We start from the raw sequence: 22,530 nt of genomic DNA on the forward strand, positions 1-22,530 counted from the left end.
TGCTGAGACCTTATCCTGCCCAAGGGACACGGGTGCGAGACCCTCACCTGACCAAGGGACATGGCACCTTCACCTGCCCAGGGGCTCTGGGCATGAGACCTTCACCTGCCTAAGGGGCCTGGGCATGACACCCTCACCTGACCAAGGGCTCTGAGTGTGAGACCCTCACCTGCCCAAGGGGTCTGTGTATGAGACCCTCACCTGCCCAGGGGCTCTGGGCATGAGACCTTCACCTGCCTAAGGGGCCTGGGCATGACACCCTCACCTGACCAAGGGCTCTGAGTGTGAGACCCTCACCTGCCCAGGGGCTCTGGGTATGAGACCCTCACCTGCCCAGGGGCTTTGTGTGTGAGACCCTCACCTGCCCAAGGGCTCTGTGTGTGAGACCCTCACTTGCCCAAGGGCTCAGTGTGTGAGACCCTCACCTGCCCAGGGGCTCTGTGTGCGAGACCCTCACCTGCCCAGGGGCTCTGTGTGTGAGACCCTCACTTGCCCAAGGGCCATGACATCATCACCTGCCCAAGGGCCGGGGCTCGTCTCTGAGCCACAGGCTCTATCCTCCAGAGGCTGCCCCCAGGGGACACGAGGGGGGGCCGGCAGGGCTCCCTACGGCTGAGGGCACCAGGGGCCGGGACGGAGCCGCTCCGCTTCCCTTCCTCCCGCCGGCCGGACTCCCTCAGCGCCCTCCCATGCCGCCCAGCGCCCCGCCCGCCCCCACTCGCATTTGAACCCGCTCCAGAGCCCGCTCTTTTCTCCCGGGGAGGGTCCCCCAATGGAAACGCGCGCGCCGAAGCTTGCCCCGCCCCCTGGGATTTGTGGGCGTCTGGCCGCCCAATCAGCTGGGCCCTTCCCTGCGGAGCTCTGGCCAATCACAGCAGACTCTGCCGTCCCGCCCTTCTGCCCTTCACCCTCCGATCCGTCGCGCTGACGAACAAAGCGGCTGGCCAGTGAAAAGGCGTGTCTGGCTCGGGTTGGCCCAATCGAAGCGGGCTCAGGGGCTGCGGCTAGCCAATAGGGCGGCGGGGGCGGGGCGGCGCGGAGCTCGAGCGGGGCGGTTGGGGGCCAGCGGGAGGTGAGCGGAGGGGGGTCGGTGGCGAGTGTTCTCCCGGTTCCCTTTGCCCGCCCTGGGCTGGGCCCGTCCGCCCCGGTTCGGTTCCTGTCCCCGAATACTGCGGACGCGGCTGGGCCTTTGCGGCCAGCCGGCGGGGAGCGGTGCGGAGTCCCGCCGGGGCCTGGCCTTTCCGGGCCTGAGGGCCGGGCGGCGGGAGGTCTGTGCGTGTGTGATGGCGGGACCCGGCCTGAGGGGGTTCGAGGGGAGGCGGGGGGATGGCGGCCGCCGGAGGAGACATTCTCCCCGCGCCGGTTGCGGGGCTCTTTAGCTACAGCCTTTCCCTGCAAACAGGCAGGGACAGACCCGCGCCCTTCTCCCGGGGTTCTCTGTCCGGTACCTTCGTGTCACTGTGTGCCCTGAGGAGGCTCTCGGCGGGCGGAAGCTGGTGCTTCAGCCTCCCGCTTTGCGTGGCGGAGGCGGCCGCAGAGAAGGGGCCTCCCCTTCTGCCCTGTCCCGGGTTTTCCCCTCCGGCCCCGAGAGCTTTGTTTGGTTTGGGTTTGTTTGGGCTTTTTATTCCATCTTCAAGCTTCTCCAGTGCTTGCTGGCTGGGCAGTGGCTGTCTCGAGGGCCTGTGCCCCTTTCAGTAAGGCTCTGGGATTTGCTAAGCTTCACAATACCCGGGATAAGTAAAGGATCTGTTATGCTTACAGGTGGGAGTTTTATCGTGAGTTCAGTGCTGGAGAAGCAGCACTTGATCTCTGGATATTATCCTGTCTCAGCTGAATTAACTGTTCTTGGGGGGAGGTGGCATTTAGAATCTAGTTTTGCCCTGACTCAGGCTGAATTGGTGTTTAGGTTAAGAATTATAAAAGGATTTGTAAGTTAGCATACCTTAAAATAAAATATTTGAGCATTAGTATGTCCTTCTCTAGTAATTCTTTTATCTGTTTTCTTGTTATTCTTTGTAGGACAAGCAGCCTTTGCTCTGTTTGCATGGCACCTAGCCTAGCATGGTTTTGATGTGTGCTTTGGGCTTTTAACTAATGCTGAAGGTCTGCAGTTCCCAAGGCCTTTTGCATTTATGATTGCCAAAGTATTTTTCAGTTTTCTTCCTAATCTAAGGTAGTGCTTCTATTTAGGGGGGTAACCTGAAGTCTTTAGAATAAAGATGTTTGCAGGGCAGCCATCCTTAAATAATGTATGTGAGGTTTTACTGCAGACTTCATGCTTATCTACTCTCAGGGTAGATATGAATGTGCAGATGCTGGTGCTGTAGGTAACTTGCTGCCCATAATGTCTTCTCAGTTCTGGGTTCTGCTGTAATAATATTCCTTAGTTTTCATGGTGTTGGTGAATATAAAGTACCTGCAAGGCCGGTTCAGTGAGCTGTGGGTATGTGTCACAGGGATCTGTTACCACAATGGAATTTTAATTGAAAAAACTTGAAAATAAACCCACCTCCAGAGAGAGCAATGTGACAGGCAAAGGGCTGTGCTGTGGAGCTTGTTTCTTGATGTGCTTGTGGGTGTTTGTGCAGTGCTGCTCGCCATGGAGAGTCTCTAGAGTACTTCCAAACTCTTGTTCTCCGAGATCCACGTGAATTTACTGGCAAGCAAATGATGCCAGCAAGAAATCCTTAACTTTCCATGTTCATCCAAAGGCTTGCTTAAGTCTGTTTGGCAGTGCAGCTTTGGTGTTAGGTGCTGTTGAGGCAGAGATTTTGAGTCAAGGACTCTGGGAGGGTGCTGTGTGCTGTGCCAGCTCCCGTAGGTGTATCGCCTTGAGTTGATGTAGCTCTGCTGTGAAAGGACAGGGTTTTTTTTTCTCCAGTCTGAATTCTAAAGGCTTTTGTAGTCGCTGGCTGCTGCACCTGATTCTTGCTGCTGTCAGGCTTGCAAATAAATGACCATGTTCTTCAACTCTTTGCAGAAATGGCTCAAGAAGAGATGGAAGTTGATCTCCAACCAGCGGCTGGTCTCTCTGGAGAGAACCCAGGGGTGCTTCCTGCAGAGCCTTCTGGTCAGGCAGGGCTGTCATCCCACGCTCTGGCACTCGGTGAAGGAGGCGACAGGATTACAATTCCTCCTGCCTATGATGCTGTTGTCATACCAAACACTGGTACAACGAGAGGAGCAGCTGCTGAGCCTGACCAACAGCTGAGTCCTGCCTCTGCTTTCACCATACTGCAGAGGTTACGAGGGACCCTTGATCTGCATCGGCCGTTGCCAGTGCCGCAGGTCCCGCAGCGTCCGCGCATGAGGAGAACACACAGGCAACAGAGAATCAGCAGTTCCCAGAGGACACTCAGTGCCAGGTAAAGCAGAAATGGGACTGGGTCTCTTACCTATTCCAGGATCAGTTTAAAACTGCCTGCCTTCCTGGCTAATAGAGCCAGAGCTTATAGGAGCTCAGTCCACATGTGCAGTTGTGGCCAAATTCTGGGCATCTCACATATCTTTTAAGCTCAAGAATGACACAGCACGCTCTGATCTCTTCTGGCAGGATCTTTGCCCTTGTTAAGTGAATCCCCCCACCATGTTTCTTGTGCTGGTGTGGTGTTGTTGACTTCTGAGCCTTTCTACACTTTCCATCTTGCTTGCAGAGCTCCTGCTGCACTGTTCCCTCTGCTCTGCCAGATTCCTGTTGGCACTTCCTGCAGCAGCGCTGACTCTCGGCAGTTCCAGCCAGCATTTAGCTCAGTGGAGCTTATGCTGTGTTTTGCGTTTCACCTTTTGATTTGTTGATTGCCTGATTAGGTTTTCTGGTGGCAGTTGCTGCAGAAACATTCAGACATGCAAACTCCTATTTTTCTATAGGGGCATGGGGGTTTTTTTGTGGTGGCTTGGGTTTGTTTTTGTTGTTGTTCCCTTCAGGCAAAGAAGTAAAAGTTCTATGTTTAATACCATTTGTCATGGATTTAAAGGGTGATTCGCTCCAGCCAGAAAGAAATCCCTGTTTCCGGTTTGTTTGGTTTTTGTCTCATCTTTGTAGCTTTTGTAAATGCCAAGGGTGAAATTATAATTAACTGGAGCATTGCCTTTAAATTCAGTGAGGCAGAGAACCCCTCTCCTCCCAGACGATTAAACATAACTGTACGGTTTGCCCTTGGATTGCCTGTGAAGGTCACTGGAGTTCTCTGGGCTAGAAGACAACCTGACAAACTTGTCTTTTGAATTGGAAGGGTAATTGAGATGATAGCTGAACTGACATGGGGAGAGGGGAGGATGTTTCTATCCAGGGATGAAGTTCCACTAGAAAAGAAGAGGGGAAAGTAGAAAGACCAGGCATGAAGCAGTCAGTGGACTGAGACTGCAATGCAGACCTCGTGCATCTGATACTATCAGTGGCTTTGGGAACCAGGTCCCAGTTAGGAGTGTTAAGTACAGGTTTGGAGTTCTTCTGGCTCTCAGTGACCAGTACCTATGTCTCTGCTTTGCTTTTCTTCTCTCCACCCCCCTGCACCACCTGCAAAGAAGAAAATATCGTTGTGCAAAGTAGGAGATTGTCTTTGAGCTGAGCAGAATGCATGGTTGCCACATGATGCTGCCGATTGATTATAAAGTGAGCAGTTGTGTGGGGCTGTCCTGCTACCAGGGAAGGTCTGTCCTGATAACCTTGATACCTTCCTGTTGCAGTCAGAGCCTAGGAGTTTTACCGCAAGCAAGCAGGGAGAAGCATGCCTAGCCTTTAGCTTACCTGAAATAACTGGCTTTCAATCCTTTTCTGGACTCAGGGTGGCGTTGGACAGTTACTTTCAACTCAGCAGGACGCAAGAATCAGCTCCAGGACGGGTTCTGCACCTGGAGCCTTCACTTATTGCCAGGGACAACCAGGAACACAGCTCCGGCAGAACCATAGAAGTGAGCGACTCTGACAGCAGCACTTCTGCCGAGGAGGAGGAGGAGGAGGAGGAGGAGGAAGTGGTGGAGGCTGCAGCGTTGCCGTTACGGTCAGCCCCGGCTACGCTTCCAGCATCCAGCTCTGGAGGTTTGTGCTGTGTTTGAGCTGTGTAGAGATGGATTGCAGAAACTCCTGGTGCAGTTTCAGAACTCAGCAGGGAAATCCTTTCAAGCTTCACAGCAGACAGTGCTAAGAGACGTTCCACTGGCAGCAGGCAGGAGCAGGGTGCTACCGCAAGGCTTTCTGGCAAGCAGTAGCAGCAATGGGGGATTGCTGCCACAATGTTAAATACGTGTGTGTGTGTGTGTTATTTGTGGGCTTCTGCTTATAAATAACCCTGGAAGTGTTCAGAATAACCTCAAGTTTAGAGATTAGTATTTAGCACGTTTAAATTACTAAGGTGTATTGTTAAAGACATCAAGTCATATCTGGAGGTCAGCAGTTGTCAGAGAAGGATCTGATGCAGTCTTTTTTAATGATTTAAGATTTCAGTCTGCTCCAGGTTAGAGCTTTCTTTTCCTTCCTGTGATTTCTTGTGACGCTGAGGAGCTGGAGATACTTAGGATGGTGGGCTTTTTGTTTGTCTGCCTTTCCTGGGCTTTTTTTGGCTCCCAATCCTTCATCCAGGCCCATGTTCACAGGCTGCCAACGCACTTCAGTGACATGGTGATGAGCATATGTAGTTTTATTTGTAAGAGTGACAAATAGTTAACTTGCCTGTCAAGGTTATTGATACCCAGAGAATAAGAGAACAAGGCTGTTGGGTTTTGTTTGGTTGTTTGTTTTTTTTAATTTGGTCTCCTTGTGCTGCAGTCCCTGCCCTTAGTTTTGGTTTTGACTGGCCACCCTACCTTGACACCCTTTCTTTGAGGGTACATCCATGAGGTGTCTTTTGAACACATTGATTCAGCCTGCTCCCAGCTAGTCTTACACGTGACAGGAGCTCAAGCTGTTAAGTGCTGTCTAATGCTGCATGAACATATGCTGTCTGTAGGGTTCTCTGGAATTCCCTCGCCTCTTGCTTATGTAAGCCACCAGTTCCTGTTCAGCCCAGAACCAGGCTTAGGTGATACCTCTCTACTGCCTTGAGAACATCAGCCCCAAATACTGAATGTGACCAGCAACTCTTTTGTTTTATCAGGAGATGGGGGGAACACAGTGATTTCTGCTCCTTTTTGAGCCTGCTAGTGGTGGCAATCCAAGCGTAGCGTAGCGTTCTGTGTGTGCCCGTGCTTCAACAGAAGGGCTAACAGAGCCCCACTGCAAAAACATATGGCCTGGCAGAATCGATAGTTCGGATAACTACCAGCTGGAAAACTGCTTAAGTCAGGGTGAATGGACCAACAGCATATGGTAAATGCTTTCTTGGCACATGAAATATGCACGCTTAGATCCCTTGGCCAAATAACTTCTGCATATTGGTGCCTGCTTTTCTCTGGGGATAATGACGCAGGGTGTAACCTTACATCAGCCTGACTATAGACCTGTGTGCAGGTCAGAAAATCCATAATAATTGCTGTCTTTAAAAGACCTCCCATTTTTTCACTGAAATTTTGCTGCCTTTTATAAAGGGAAACATAAAGTTCTTCAGCATTACTGCTGATGAGTGGAAGGGCTTACACAGAGACCACCTGGCCTTCAGTATCCAGGATGCTGATCCAAAGCTTTGTATGTCACCTGTGCCGTTGTTGTGCTGATGACCTTATGCCCTGAGGAGTTCAGATCAAGTTAAGGACAACTCCTTTTCCCCCCATTACTTCTCAGTTCATTACAGCAGTGCTTTCTTTAGTTTCCAGCGAGGGCCAAGCAGAGCCACCTCAAGCTTTGTCTCAAGTTTCTGTAGAACATGGAAGTCACGAGGAGGCTGAAGTCCAGCAAAAGCAGGTACAGTGGCCTAAATGTTTCTGGAGATGGGTTAAACATTGCAAATGCTGCACTTGTCTAAATTTTTGTGTTTGATTTTGTGTCTCTTGTTTTGTTTTGGGGTTTTTTTTTAAATTTTTGATTCTAGAGAACTCCACGAAAGGAACCGGAGCCATCGGTTCCTGTCGTGCCTTTGGACGAGGAGGAAGGGGATACCTGTGCAATCTGCTTTGAGCAGTGGACCAATGCAGGAGACCACCGTCTCTCAGCGTTGCGATGTGGACACCTCTTTGGTTACACCTGCATCGAAAAGTGGCTCAAGGGACAGGCAGGGAAGTGCCCCCAGGTAAGACAGACGTTTGTGTGCACTGGGAAGGATTTGCTGTCAGGTAGCTTCTGCTGCAGGTCGTGGTCAAGGGAACTGTTACAGCTGCTTGGATGAATCCACCTTTGCCTGCTGTCAGAAAGAACAAAAATCACCAGTATTTTGATGTAACTAGGCCAATAACAGCTGCTGCTGCTTTAAAGGGGGGGGCTCTGACTTGGATTTCCACCCTGAAGTAGGGTGTTTGTGAGAAGCGGACCCAGAGGTTTGAGAGTTCAAGTGCTAAACCTGTAATTGGGTTCAGAGCATCACACTCTGGTCCTGGAGCATGGGAGTGGCAGACAGATTCCTAGAAGCAATTAATTAAGCATAGAGGACAGGTTATTGCACCAGAAATTGTCTCAAGGACTGTTTTCAGTTGGTTAATCATCTGTTTTGGATTGTAGCAGATCACCTTGCAGAGAGGGAACTGAGAAATGAATTGCATCCTTTGTTGTCCATTTGCAAGTGGTAGATCTGCTTTTTAAGGCACTCTTTCCGGTCTTGTTCCCGTGGGTAATACTGATCTCTTTCGATTAGGTCTGTGCTTCTCTGTGATGTGCTTCCATTCCTTATTCCTTTTCTCCAGAAAGGAATGTTGACACACAAAAATAGGTCAACAAGTACCTTGTAAATAGGATTCAGTTCTGCCGCTTGCCGAGTCGGTGGCTGGAAGCCCAGGATTTCTTTGGCTTTGTCATTTTGAGAGCTTCCATAGTCTTCCTTGACTCTGTGCAGGATTCCCTCCTCTCAACAAGAACCCCCCCCCACATTGACACGTGCTGTGGTTAAACCTAAAGAATCGCTGTTGCCATAGCAAAGGCCCAAACCTGTCAGTTCTGTGTAAGCTTTTCTTCACCCGCTCCAGGCCCAGACAGAATTCTCAGACACCTTCCTGTCATCTTTGCCCCTTGGAATTTTGTGACTGCTTTCTTCTTGAACTCTTAACAACTTGTAAGGGGTGCTTGCTCCTTTTTTTTTCTTCCAGTGGTGTAATTGCAAAGGTTCCTGGGAGAACAACGTGCTCTGGAAGAGAACCTTGCATCTCAATCATCTTCCTTTCGTTTTCAGTAGCTGTCTTTGTGGCTGGGCATTCTCTGATTGAATAGCACGGAGTTGCTGTGCATGGTGCTCTGTATACTAAGTGGCTTGAGTGCAAGTTGTTGTGAAATTGCTGTATTCCTGATCCTGCCAGTGATGGCTGCTGCCTGCCAGGAAAGCCGTCTTGGCCATTTACTGCTCTGCAAGGCAGTTCTTGACAAAGTGAGGGGGCTTGTCTGATCCAAAACTGTTACCCATCCTAGTTTTGTACTACAAAATAACAGGACTTCTCTGTTTTAAGCACACATGGTAATTTAATGTTCAGTGGAGATTACTCAATCTGAGTATTCCCTGCCTCTTTTCTGATCAATAAAGTGTATTTGCAAAGCATTAAGCTTGCAGATGCTGTAATTTCTTCAGGGAGGTATTATCCCTGTTTTTTTCACCCAAATCTAAAGTGCTGAATAGTCACAGCCAGGTGCACACAGTTACTGAAATACCTGGCTCCCTGTGCATCACTGAAATCTGTGGGATGTCTGTGTTCTGTACTGACACTGGGATGCTTTCATGGACTTTGGCTAGAGGATTTGATTAAAGGAGTATAATATGGAAATAACAGAGGTGGGTGTTACTCAGGGCTTCCCAAACCCTTGTCTGTTGGCCAAGCTGCTGCTTTTGATATTTTCACAACAGAGGTTGGTCTGGGTATTATTAAAGGTGCAGTAGGATATGTGCCCCAAAATGTTGTTGGAGCCCTGGTTAGAGCTCTGGTGTCTGCAGGAGGGAGCAAACACACTGTGTTTACCTCTGTGGGTTCTGTGGATTTGTGCTTGAGTAGAGAACCCTGCTCTTCAAAGCCATGAGGATCTTTCAGAATAACACCCAGCAACCTGTTGGGGGGGGTGTGTGAATTTGGAGTTGAACTCTTGTGAGTGAACTGAACTTGTCTCTTATTTCAGTGCAATAAGAAAGCGAAGCGTTCCGACATCGTGATCCTGTACGCTCGCACTCTGAAAGCGCTGGACACCAGCGAGCAGGAGCGCATGAAAAGGTACGGTGTCGGCACCCATCGCGTGCTGCTGGAAGCTGCACTCTGGCTCTGCTGTCACGCTCTGACTTCCTGTGCTGGTTAATATGCTGTGTGCAACTTGGGCATTCCCATGGGGGTCACTGTGAGTGCGGCTGGCTGGAGCCACGGCGTTGGTTCCGGCTGTGTTGCGCCTGTCTTACCTGGCAGGAGAAGTTTTCTTTTGGCACGGAATTCTTGAGCTCACCCTTTGCAGCACTGGAATAGGATGAGCTGTCTTGTGTTTGTATCCTGAAATGGCATCATGGGAGAACACGTGGAGCTGGTGCCAAAAAGTAGCACGCTGCTAATTCATCATTAGATGAGAGAAGTGAGGCACGGCTAGAAATGCGAGGGGGGTGAATAGCTGACCTTTTCTGCCATCTCTTCTGCATGCATTAAACAGAGTAATCTCTCACATGAATCACTTTCCATCTTGCTTTGTCAAACTCTTTATGTAGCTTTACTTACAAAAGGTCGGCAAGCATTATTAGGAGTCTACTTCACCCTCTGACTTGTGTAGACTTTTTACTGAGAAAAGGAGAAGCACATAAGAAAATGGGGGTTAATTTCTTTCCAGTAAGATGCTGTCACTGATACTATTCTGAAATGAAAAGGCTGCAGATGTCTGAGTTCTCCTGGGTCTTACAGTGAATAGAATTTAATTGGGGTGGTCTTCATCTGTCTCTAGCTGTACTGCTGCTCTTTCAGTGCAGTCTTTCAACAGAAACCTTGCTATGCTGGTAATTATTAATCACAAATGAGGGAGGAGTAACTGTCCCAAAGGGAAACATCTCTTCTATCCAGATTGCCACTGCCTGATGGTGTTTGAACTGTAATTTAGAAGGGTCACACTACTTATACTGCATAAATCAGTATATTATACTGATAAATAAGAGGGTTTTTTCCCCTGAAAGCACAGAATGCATTTGTGTGTTTAAATCTTACTTCTCATGGGGCAGAAGTTGTTTGACTTCTGCATGTGTGTCACAGAGTCTTGCTGCAGCCTTTCCCCACTTGCCTGGCACCTCCTCTGCCTCCTGTTTCTTTTGGGAAGCAGACAGCAAGGGCCGCCTGTCAGTCGGGCGCATGTGCTGGCAGTGGCTGCTCCGTGGCGCGCGGCCATGGCTCGAGGACAATGTGACTGCTGATGCACACATCGATATTGTTTGCACAGAGCTCTGAATTAGGAATAAGATCATCAGGTTTATTCTTGGCCTTAAAAGAAAAAGAAAACCCAGCCTTCGGGCTCTGGTTATTTGTCTAAGGGGATGCGTTTGTGATGGTCAAGCACAGCGCTTCCCCTGCTTTATCTGCAGCAAAAAACCCTGTGTGAAAGCACTGTGAGGGCATGACTGAATCCTGTGCTGGGTAAGCATGCTGGGCTTGGTCAGTTTAGGAAAGCTGAGTCTGCCTGTGCCCAAGCTGCTGAAATAACTGGAATATTGCAGGTTTTTGAAGTGCAGAATGCAGTGGTCAACACTGTAGGTCAAATGTGCAGATAATTTAATGAACACCAGTGTTTCGTTCCAGTCTTTAACTATTCCTTTGTATGCAAAGCACATGTGAAAGTGAAATTGTAGCGTGTCATCAAAATGCTGCCACTGAAGTGTGTGCATGCACTTTTAGGCTCAAGGTGAGGTCGTACGTGTGGCTTCTGTAAGGATGCTCACAGGAAATGTGTCTTGTATCTATTTCTGACACAGCTGTTCTCCTGGAGTACAAGGTTAGTTCCTGAGAGTAGAAACAAGCTTGAAGGTCCTCATGACTCTCTGCATGACTGACGTGGTATTTTGGTACATTGATGGTGTAGAATTTGCTAAGCTATGTCTGTGGGGGCTGGGGTTGGGAAAGATTATGTTTTTCCCCTTTCTTTTCTAAATGAGCATGTTTGGAGAGGGTGAGGAGAAAGGCTGTGGCTTCTGTGGAACAATACTCCAGTGAGTCATTCGGTACAATTGCATAACGGAGAACGCCTCGAGGTGTGGATGTACCAGATGAGCGTGGTACCCGATTTTCTGTAACTTTTGGATTTACCTGAAAGGGGTAAATTTACCTGGGGATAGGAGTTGACAGCCTGGAGGAGCTGCCTAGGTAGTACCTAGAGCTAAGGATTGCTTTTTCTCTCATTCCTCCAGCTCTTTAGAAAAGGAGCAGAAGTTGCGGAGAGAGGCAGAGCTGGAATCTGCGCAGAGCCGGCTCCAGCTGCAGGTTTTGACAGATGAATGCAGCAAACTCCGCAGGCAGGTTCAGGTGAGTATCGTGCCACAGACACACAGAGGATTCCCTTTTCAACCTGGCTCCTGTGTGTTCCCTTAGAGGGAACAGGCTTCCATTTTAATAAGCAGCAAGATTTAGTAAACTCAGTGACTCAGGAGTATTCTAAACATAGCAGGCTGACAAGTTCAGGTGTACTACACAACACCAACCTTTCTTTTGTGCATCTAAGACTTAATCAAAGGTGCAAGTAGAGGTTGTTGGTGCTGATGTTGCAGGTTACTCCTCCAGGTTTTGTGGGGCCTGGAAAGGCATGGCAATACAGCACCAAACCTCCTGTCCTCATCTTTCTCTTTGCTGCATCAGAATAAGCTTTGAAAGTCTCTGGTAAACGCATACTGGGGCTTGTTACCACTAGTTAGTCAAGAGCCCTTGAGAAGTAGTTTGTGAAGAGATGGCTGTTTGTAAAAACAAAAGAAAGCAGCAAAAAAACCCCTTTTTACCCCCCTTTTTTGGTAAAGGTCAGTCAACATTCAGCATACCAGAAGGTGCTTAATTAGAGACCTGGAGTGTTCCATCAGTGCAAGGATTTCCAGTGGCCTGTTTCACAGTCAGTTTCTAGGCTTGATTCATTGTATGAGAGAGATCATATCTAACCTTTCACTATCTAGTAACTCAATTTTATGCTTTTCTCTACTTCTGGATTTTTTTATAGCCTTTGCTATTCGTGTCTGGTACATTAAGCAACATCCTCTTTGCTGAAGTCTTCCTGTATGATGCAAGATAAGACTTTATGAATTGCTTGCCTAAATTCCTGTATGAAGCTGTTTGCTCATCAGAGCTAATAAGAAAATTGGTCCACTTTAAACTTTGGCTTAAACAAAACGTGAGTGAGATAAGGCTGTGGGTCCATGTGTCTTCCTGCAATCCTTTTGGTGCTCAGTGATCGAGTATCTCTGCTAACTGAATTGAAGTCGTGTGTTATAAAGATTAAGTACCCTGTGTTCTTTAAGCTCTGTTTCAGTATTTATACTGCATTCATCACTGTCCTGCAGTGGTTAATGTGAATGCTGGAAGCAATTTCAAGGTGCTTGTTTATGCTGTGAATAAACTGGAAGGTAAAACGATTTGGGGAGCAGAAACTCAGCAGGAAGTCTGGAATAAGTCTCTAAGTTCCCTCTCTTAAGAGAGGTCATCTAGTAAAGCAATGACTCCACAGTTGGAAATTACCGGGCGTTGGGCTGGGTTGCTCAGGGTCCCGTCACAGCAGGTTTTGAGCACTGACAAGCAGCTCACACATCCTCCCTGGACATCCTGTTGTTTGGCCATCCTCACCAAGAGGGCTTTTCCCTGACTTCCAGTCTGAACTTGCCTACTCGCATCTGCGCTCTGTTGCCCTGGTCCTTTTGGCAAGCGATGAAGCAATGGTGCTGGTGGTGTAGGAGAACGTGTTTAGTTGCTTTCTGTATTTGCTTACAGCTCTGTATGCCAAAGTGCTGTGGGATTACTAAAGAAATGAGTGAAATCACCATACCAAATATCCCTGAGAGCATGGACAAGTTTGGTTCCATAGCACTTTATTGGAATAGTTATGTTTTCTGTTGGTTGTGTACAAACCTTGGTGTCTGAAAACAAATACCATTAGTCCATCCCTGTCCCCCCCAAAAAAAGTAATGGTGTGAACCCTTTTTGTTGCCAGTGCGCTTGAGCTGAGCCTCAGCAGCAGCCATGGCAGGAATTAGGACCATTTTGTAAGTTTATATACTGTTCACCCTTGTGAAAAGAAGACTGAGAGGGGATCTGATCAATGGTTATCAATATCTGAAGTGTGGAACCCAGGGGGACATGGGCAGCATCTTCTCAGTGTCTGTGGGGACAGGACAAGGGGTGATGGCCTCAAGCTGGAGCACAAGGAGTTCCACACCAATATGTAGAAGAACTTCTTCCCAGTGAGGGTGAGGGAGCCCTGGGACAGGCTGCCCAGGGGGATGTGGAGTTTCCTTCTCTGGAGATATTCCAGACCCATCTGGACGCCGCCTTGTGCAATCTGTCCCAGGGACCCTGCTTTGGCAGGGAGGTTGTACTCTGTGATCCTGGAGGTCCCTTCCAACCCCTACAGTTCTGATTGTGTGATTTTTTTATTTTTTTTTTCCTTCCTTTGGTCCATTAACAATCCTGTCCATCCTGCTTTGAAGTATTTAAGATGATTGAGGCTAGAAGAGGCATGTTTAAGCCTTTAGCAAGGTAAAAAATTGAGAGGAAAGGAACTTAAGGGAAGAGAGGGTAGGTAGGTAGCTCAGACTCTGGAAGAAAGCTCTCCCCAGTGGTGTTTCTGTATGTAAACCTGCAGCTGAGCTGTGCTGAGCCATGTGCAGCGCAGCAGGTTTGTGCTTGCATTTTGGATGCAGGGCTCCTGAAACCTTATTTTTGCCTAAAGCTTTTCCTTTGTGAGAGCAAAGAACATGGGACTCAGACATGAGCTGCTGCAGTGCTCCTGAATCTGCCAAAATTTTCAGTATACATTAGCTAACGATAAGCATCTGGTCTGTGGCTTCTGGCATTAATGCCACTGATGGACTGGGGCAGGAGATTTGTGTTGGTAAGTGGGAAATAGGTTCTGCTGGTGCATGGAGTGGTGAAGGGGAGACTGGAAGGGGAATGACAGGAGATGAGTGCTGCAGTGGGGAGGAAAGCACCTTGCAGAGGTTGGTGTATATCTCCTGATGGATTGGAAAAGCTTTTATTAAATAGGATTTTTGTCCTATTTAAAAAGAATTTGATGGCAAAATACTGAACCAAATGCCTTTGTAAAAACAGTAGAGTGATGTCTCTGTGGCATAAAAATCTTCCAGCTTGGCCATCTTTGTGTTCACATGTGTTCCCATGTCTGGGGAAGGCCTAGAAGTAAGCAAAAGCTGATGAAAGCATGCTCTGCATCCCTCTGAATTTGAACTGGAACCAAAGCCAGACCTGTGTCACTGCAGCTTGAGGGTTGTAGAGTCATGTGCTCACCTCTTTTAAAGGCAAGGCTGGGGCTGTGTAAAGCACAGGGCAGCGGGCAGGGCTTCCGCAAGAGGTCTGCGGGAGCACAGCCAGAGCGTGACAGGCATCTGATAACTGCCTCCATCTTTCAAGCTTCCTATCAGATACAAAGATCAAAACCTTATACTCAAAACAATGCTGTGCTGGACTTGTAGCTGCCTGCTTTCTACTCACTGTGCTCTCCTGCTTCTATTGCTTGCACATACTCCTCAGGAAGGCTTCTGTATGTCACCTTTTCCCAACTGCTGTGACTGTGCTCAGGCGTCACCACAGCGGCCAGCTGAATTGTAGGAGGCAGTCACAGCCTGTGCAGGCACTCGACTGTGCCCTCGAGGTCCTCAGGCAACACCAGGAAACCTCTGCAAACATCTCAAACCAAGGTACAGGTTTACACTTCAGGAGAGAGTTCTTCTGAGCACAATTAGTGGAATTTGTTCTATTTGTTCTGCTGTGCATCGTTGTGAATCGGTTTGGCAGCGGGTTTCCACTAAGACTTCCTGTCTCTGCTGGGTTTGTGGGTTGTGTTTAAATGTAAACGTGCTAATGGTGCTTGTGGTTTTAATTGCCTGGGTTTCTTGTTGACTTGTGTGAAAGTTGAGTGTTGAGGGCAGGTAACAAGGCGAGTTTTGTAAACTCCCCAGAGCAGCAAGTGAGTTTAACCTCTTCTGACCCTCAGTGGTGGTGGTGTTCTCCTGCCTTGTAGGAAGTAAGGAGTTGTGTTTTTAAATTTTTGATCAGAAATCACTTTCTGGTAAGCTACCCATGTCTTCACTGACTGCATGCTCTAAGCCTGAAGCTATAGCTTCCATCATAAGCATCCTGGTGCCCCACACACCTCTCATTCCTCCCCAGGTTGTTCTGTCTTTGCTCTAACAGGATCATCTTGAGTCATCAGTTTCAATTTTATTTAACTTTTTTTTTTATTCCCCTGGGGAATTTTCAGTCAGCTTGATGCAAAACAGATCAGACCTCTGTGAAACACTGGGATTGCCCTCCTCTTGAGCAGTTCCCAAAAGTTATAGGTCTTCTTGATGACTATTCATGTAGAGCTTGATCTCTGACCCCTCCTCTCAGAGAACTGCTGCCTTTGCTTAGATGTGAGTTAAGTGATAGTGGCTGGTTCGATACTGAAGCTGGTTTGCAGTCTACTGACATATTGGTAATACCACTCTTGCAGTCCTTAATTGTTTAAAAGTTACATAGTATTTGAAGTCTAATCTATGTTGCTCAGACAACAGAAAGTGAGTAGCAATCTTCTTTATATATATGCTCCCTCTAATACCCCTGGGGTTCTGTACTGTCTGGTTTTGCCCTTGGATTACAAGAAGCTTCTCAACATTTTGGGGTTTTTAGGGACACAGGCACGTTTTCAGTCAGCTCACTGTATCTCAGTGCCACTGCTCACATACCCGCCTCACCCCGGTGATCTCTGTGGGAAGAGGAATTTGAGGAATACCTCCTTGCTGATGGAAGCTGTCCTTGGCCTGTCTCTGCTGAGCATCCTTGAGCATTCATCAGCTGAGGTGGGGGAGGAGGAGGTGGCAGAAAACCGGGCTTGGAGCTCTTGAGAGTGGTGCCGTTCCTGGAATTTGCTGCCCAAGGTTTACAAGAACAGGGTCATCTTCATTAAATAGGCTGAGTTCTTTCCTGCAATGCCTTTTGTGTTGAGACTCAGGCTTTTATTATTATTTTTTTTTTTAATGAGGTATTCTGGAAATTCTGGAAAATGATTCTAATTGCCTTTCTCCTGTGGCTGTGCTGCGTGCAATACTTAGCAGTTCGTTCTCTTCTAAACAGCATTGATCTGGTAATAATTGTTATTGGCTTTTATGTGTTGCCCAAGAGCCCTCTCTTTCACAGGGCCTCATACATAGGATACCAGGCTGTAAGTACCCTCTGCCAGAACCTGCGTAGCATCTGAACGCTTTTGTTGCTCACTGCCATAGTCAGTGGGATTGGAAATTCAGCATTTCAGGAAGAGTGTGGAAATTGGACCCTATTTTCTCTTTTTATCTGAGAACAAGTACAGTTGGAGCATCTGGAACAGACAGCACAGAAGGTTACGTTGCCAGAGGCACAATTAAAGCTCTCCCGGTCTTTTTCTTTGCAGGAGCTGAAGGCTCTGGTGGCCCAGCACAATGCGAGCGCTTCTCAGCAGCCTGGCAGCTCCCGTGCCTGCCTGCCAGGCAGCCTCCCCTCCAGCCAAAGCCAGCGCAAGTACCACTTGGAAAAGGTTTTTGTGGTGTCCCAGAGTGGGAACTGCAGAGTGATGGCATACTGTGACTCACTGAGCTGTCTCGTGGTATCGCAGCCTTCTCCACAGTCTACTTTTATTCCTGGTAATTAATCAATTCAAGGTTTTGGGGGTTCCCAGGGGAAAGTTTAAATGTGGTTTCTACTTCTGTCTCCCCTTCTCTACCTGATGTTTGTGTGGGGAAAGCTCATGAGACTCGGGCCCCTCCATTGGTGACCTATGCCTTAGTGAGGCAGCTCGTTTGCCCTGCCACTTCTACAGCAGAGTCCAAGCAGAAGGTCTCTGGCTCTTCCCATGAAGCACCATGTCCTCAAGCATACACGTTGGTGTGTCTGCACACCACAATGAGACTAACCCTTTGCACAAAGGCACAAGGGGCCAGCACATGAAGGCCTGCAGAGAACCTTCCAGTGCTTGAATGAGGAACCCTGCTCCCCTAACTGTGGGTAGATCGATCCATGTGCAGCTGGTTTGTCAGTATATGTGCTTTTGAAAACCCAAAACTTCCTGCATGAGTGACAGGAATGCTGCTTCCCTGTGAGGAAACGGAGCCAAGAAGCCATGGGCAGCTCTGCTGCTGTCTGGCTACTGTGGCCTTGGGCAAGTGACCCGATGTCTGGACCAGCTCCAACTTGCTTTTCCAGGGAACTAGAAGCAGCAGTACAAGTCTGAGAGAGTTTATTTGCCGAGTCCTTCAGTGCTTTGTTAATGAAAGCTTACAGTCTGGAGGTTAACATGTCTTATCTCAACGTAACAACGTTGTTGTCTGTGTTCAGCTGACCTTGTTTTTCTTTTCTGGCTTTTGGAGCCAGGGAATGAATCTCTGAATGGTGGCTTTGTGGTGACACTTGTAGCACACAGGTTCAGTTCACCTGTAACCCTTCTTTGCAGTGATGCTTGTTCTCTTAACTAGCCGTGTAACCCTACCGCACTGTGTTTATCTAGGCAAGGCTGTCTCAAGAACCTGGCTAAAGAGCAGACAGCTCTTGTAACAGGAATTGCTGTGCTGAGTCTGCTCTCACTGGCTGGGATCCTTAAGGGTTTAACCCCATTGCCATCTGAACCAAAGAACAGCAAATAACTTTTAGGTGTTCATCCCACACCAAGTTTCACTCCTGACAATATCATTCTGGTGTAGAATTGTGCATGCTGCCTCCCAATAACCTGCTTTATCCTGTGACAGGTTGTGGCATTAAGATGATGAGTGTGGCTGACCTGAAGAGCAGTCAGTACATCCCTATCCACAGCAAACAGATTCGGGGGCTGTCTTTCAGCAGCCAGGCAGATGGCTTGTTGCTCTCTGCTGCTCTGGACAACACTGTCAAACTTACCAGGTGAGTCCTGCTTGAGGGAGCAACGTCTCCCAGACGAGTGTTGCTGTGTGCAGGAGGCTGGGTTGGATTTTGTTCACTTTAAATGCCTTGCAGCACTTGCTGTTTTGCTTTCCAAATGATGCTGTGAAGATGAGGCCAGGTCTGTGTATTCTTCCTGACTGTGGGAACTAACAGAAAGAGACTTCTTTCGTGGAGGTGTTATAGAGCTACATGACTTTGCTTAGTTTTCCTGTGGAGAAATCAGTGGAAACCAAGTAATTCAACATGGATTGGCCAAGTTGGGTTGAGGAGAAAATGTAGCATGATGCATGGGTGTGAAATTTACTGTCACTTGGTCTTGTGTTACTGTGGGGAAGTGTGGAGCAGGGGAACTTGTACATACAGCCTGAAACACTGATGTTGCCTTCTCTGACTTGAAACTTCTCATGGAGGATGGAATTCACCTGGGATACAAAAGGTGTAGACAGATGGATGGTTGAGCAGGTGGTAGAGGAGTGTAGGTTCTCTGGAGCTAGCAGAGACTTAAAGGAGCAGGCTGGGGACTCATAATGCAGAGGCTGAGGGAAGAAATTAATCTGCTCAGGTAGAATTCACAGCCTGTGAGTGTATTTTCTTGCCACTCTGCTGCCCTTCAGTCTTGAGCTTGAGTGGCTTCAAAACTTTGTTGGCTGATTCTTACAGAGTTACAGGGACGTCTGTATGTGCGTCTGTCTGTCAGTCAGCACAGGGTTAGGCAGGGTATGTGGCTGCAACACGACTGATTAGTCCCAGTTCTTGCCTAGGAGTGAGGCACAGAAGAGAACTTAATCCTGTAAGAATTAAATGTGTAAAGAATGTCACTTTCCTGTTCCCATGCCGAAGTGTTTATTAGACTAAAGAGCCAAAGGAATTGTCTCTGCTGGAGTCAGCACAACAGATTTCTGACCAGCCAGGCTGATCTCTTGCTGTGGTTTTATCTAAAGAGCAGCTTCTCATTGCAGTATCTGCTCAGACACTTGACTCCCATATCCACCCATGTGGCTGCATTGGAACTTGTGATCCTCTTGCCTTTGTGCTCAATCCTGGAATGTCTCAGAGTTCAGTGCTTGCTTCAGCAGCATCTTCGTGCTTCTTTCAGTCTTGCTCTAAAAGAAAAGTCCCCTTTTTGCCACCTCTCCTCCTCTAGCTACTGATTTCGCAGTCCTCCTCCCAAAAGGAATTGTCCAAGATGCCCTTAAGTCTCCTGTTCTGCTTTGTGGGTGTTTCAAATAGCACCGTGGCTTCGGGTTGGGTTTTCCTGTTGTTTTTTACCAGTCCCTGTTCTGGTATCAAACTCCCTTCTGAGTTTTTCCTTTAGAGCAGGTAGTTGCTGCTTTGGAGTTCTGGGTGTAATCCCCTTTTCCAGGGAGAAACCCACTCCAGAGAGATCTGGAGTTACTCTGATAAGAGTTCTCACTGCACTGAGCCTGTGTCAACAGCACTGCCCTTTCAAAACCCCTCTGACACCAGCTTCACCTGCCACGCTGGGTCGTGTGTTCTCTTCTTCCTTCCACAAATTGAGCTTCTAAAGAGTTAACACCATAAATGTGTGTTTTAACTGTCTTTTCCCCACTCACTGTCTCGCTCTCCCTTCAGTTGGATTCTTTTGAGGCAGGAGTGCTGTCCCTCGTGTGTAAGAAGAGGGAAATAATTAATGAGAGATGTAATCTGAAGCGATGAGCCCTGTGATCTCAGGAATAGGCGATATTACGGGATTACACTAAAGTCACTTCTCCTAATTGTTTCCAGAAAAGTAACTTGGCTTTCCCTTTCCAGTAAGGCAGCTGAGATCCTGCTCTGAGACTTCCTTTCCCAGTCTCCAATCTGGAAAAGGAAGTATTTTCCTGGAAGAATTAGCAATCACTTGACAATATCCAAGTGATTATTTTTGTCTCAGCTTTCCAGATTCGTGTCTGTAGTAAAGGAGGAGTTAACTCAGGATTCAGCCTGGAGAGAGAGGCTTCTGTCTGAAGACCTCAAAAAGCTACATGTACTTACTTCACTTGGCTTTTCTCCTGCAGCTTGGCAACAAATACTGTGGTGCAGACATACAATACAAGCCGTCCTGTCTGGAGCTGCTGCTGGTGCCTCGATGATCCAAACTACATCTACGCTGGGTTGGTCAACGGCTCTATCATGATATATGACTTGAGAGACACAAACTCTCACGTCCAGGAACTAGTCCCTCAGAAATCCAGGTATGGAGTAAGGGTTTTTCATTCCTTTCATCTTCGCTGACATATGTGAAGCCAAGTGTAGCTTCTTCCATCAGTCAGGCAGCAACTGTCATGCTTTATATTGGTCTGGATGAATCTGTTGTTCAGAAACTCAAGTTCAGCACAGATGGGAGAAGCCTCTCCTAAGGCTGCGTGGTGTAAGTTGTGTGAGTGTGTGGCCACTGCAGAAATGGACCCGCCATCGCAGCCTGAGTGGGAGAACCCACCTTGTTTTGGAACTAGGTTTAGGGCTTAATTTGGAAAGGACAGACTAGAGAGGTGTGAGATGCTGGTACTCTGTCCCCTCTGCTCAGGGAATCCCGTTCTGATTTACACAGGGCTGATGTGTGCTGTCTGATGCTTCTTTCAAACAAAAAGCTGAATTCAGTTGAATTTCATTCACCCTTGACAAAGCCACTTCACCGATAAGTGGAAGAACTTCTGCCCAATGAGGGTGAGGGAGCCCTGGGACAGGCTGCCCAGGGGGTGTGGAGTCTCCTTCTCTGGAGAGATTCCAGACCCGTCTGAATGCTGACCTGTGTGGCCTGTCCTAGAGACCCTGCTTTGGCAGGGGGGTTGGACCCAATGAGCTCTGGAAGTCCTTTCCAACCCCTGTGGTTCTGTGAGTCTGTTCCTTGCTTGAAGGAGCATTTTGTAGCCTGCTCAGGCCTGTTCTTTGCAGCGTGGCTGGAGAGACCGTAGCTCTGAAGCAGAGGCAGAACACTTGCATGGCTGTGGCAGGCAGCACTGACTCTTGCCATTGATGCTTTCAGGTGCCCCATGGTATCGCTGTCCTATCTGCCCCGGATGCCCTCAGCATCGCTGCCTTATGGTGGGATATTGGCTGGGACCTTGGAAGGAGCCTGCTTTTGGGAACAGAAAGCTGACAAGTCCTACCGGCCTCATCACCTGCCGCTGGAACCCGGAGGATGCATTGACATTCAGACAGAGATCAGCACGCGGCACTGCCTCGCGACGTACAGGCCTGGTACGGAACCGCGCACGTCGGTGACGGGCTGTATCGCTCCCAGTCCCATCTGCTGGCTGTTGCTCAGCCTTGGTGCCAAGGGCAGAGCAGGGACACAGTCCCTGCCCTCAGCAGAGCTGTGAGCGCCTGCACCAAGACAAGAGCTGGGCGAGGGCAAAGGGAGGCAGCTGCAGGGTGGTGGTGCTTGTGTCCTGCAGTTAAAGCTTGTCTGCAACTATATTTTCCAAAGGTTACCTCTCTTATTTCTTTACCACACAGGTAAAAATAACCCTTGCGTGCGCTGTGTGTTGATGGAACTGACCTGCAGCTCGCTGACAGAGGCCTCTGAAGATGTGGTGTGTTCTTCTCACCCGGTTCAGACTTTCAACGCTGGGCCCACCTGCAAACTGCTGACCAAGAATGCCATTTTCCAGAGCCCAGAGGAGGATGGCAGCGTCTTTGTGTGTGCTGGTGACGAGGCATCTAATTCTGCCCTGGTACTTCTCGTTCCTTTCCATGTGGTGCAGGGTTTGATTGCAATCCTTAGGAGAGAAACCTTCTCAGTCACAGTGCTGGCATGTTTTGGTGGGAAGTGGCTTGTTGGGCACCCTGGCCTGTGTGCAGGCTGGCCTGCAGGGCTTGCTGCAGCATGTGTAGCACCCCATATGAACTGAGCCCCAGGGTCCATTGAGGGGAATGCAGGCAGCCCCTGCTGCGCCCAGAGGAACCCGTGCTGGCTGGTGTAGCTGGGACTGGGAGGCACAGTGATGTGGTACATGCTGGGGGGGGAACACGGGCTCTTTAGGAGTGACAGGGATGGTGAGGAGGAGGGTTGCTCTTTATATGGGAAAGCAGCTTGGGTGCAAAGGATGGACAGTGGGCTGTGGGAGCGCTCGGGAGTCCAAGGAGAAGGCAGGTGGGGTGGTCTGTTAGAGACCACCCAAGCAGAGTGGGAAGTCAGCAAAGGGCCCCAGAAGTAATTAGAGGAAAGGCTTTTCTCTGGTTTGGGCAGGAGGGGAGAATCCTGAACCTCTGGCCTTGTCTGCCCCACAGCTATGGGATGCTGGAAGTGGCTCCTTGCTGCAGAAGCTGCAGGCTGACATGCCAGTGCTGGACATCTGCCCCTTGGAGGTGAACCAAACCCACCTCTTGGCCACACTTACTGAGAAGATGGTGAAGATCTACAAGTGGCAGTGA

General features: G+C 48.7%; 1 protein-coding gene across 1 annotated transcript; it reads left to right on the top strand.

Annotated features, from left to right (window-relative positions):
• Nucleotides 1-2,982: 2,982 nt before the first annotated feature.
• Nucleotides 2,983-22,530, top strand: RFWD3 (ring finger and WD repeat domain 3; the record flags this gene model as incomplete). The annotated part of the gene is made up of 12 exons (XM_084270148.1): nt 2,983-3,365; nt 4,785-5,038; nt 6,741-6,835; nt 6,963-7,160; nt 9,179-9,270; nt 11,424-11,538; nt 16,655-16,883; nt 17,982-18,132; nt 20,172-20,348; nt 21,140-21,354; nt 21,613-21,830; nt 22,387-22,530. The coding sequence occupies 12 exons, from the start codon at nt 2,983-2,985 to the stop codon at nt 22,528-22,530; spliced, it is 2,271 nt and encodes a 756-aa protein (XP_084126274.1).

The sequence above is a fragment of the Gallinula chloropus genome (genome assembly GCF_964237585.1).
Source record: "Gallinula chloropus genome assembly, chromosome: 13".
Classification (NCBI taxonomy): Eukaryota; Metazoa; Chordata; class Aves; order Gruiformes; family Rallidae; genus Gallinula; species Gallinula chloropus.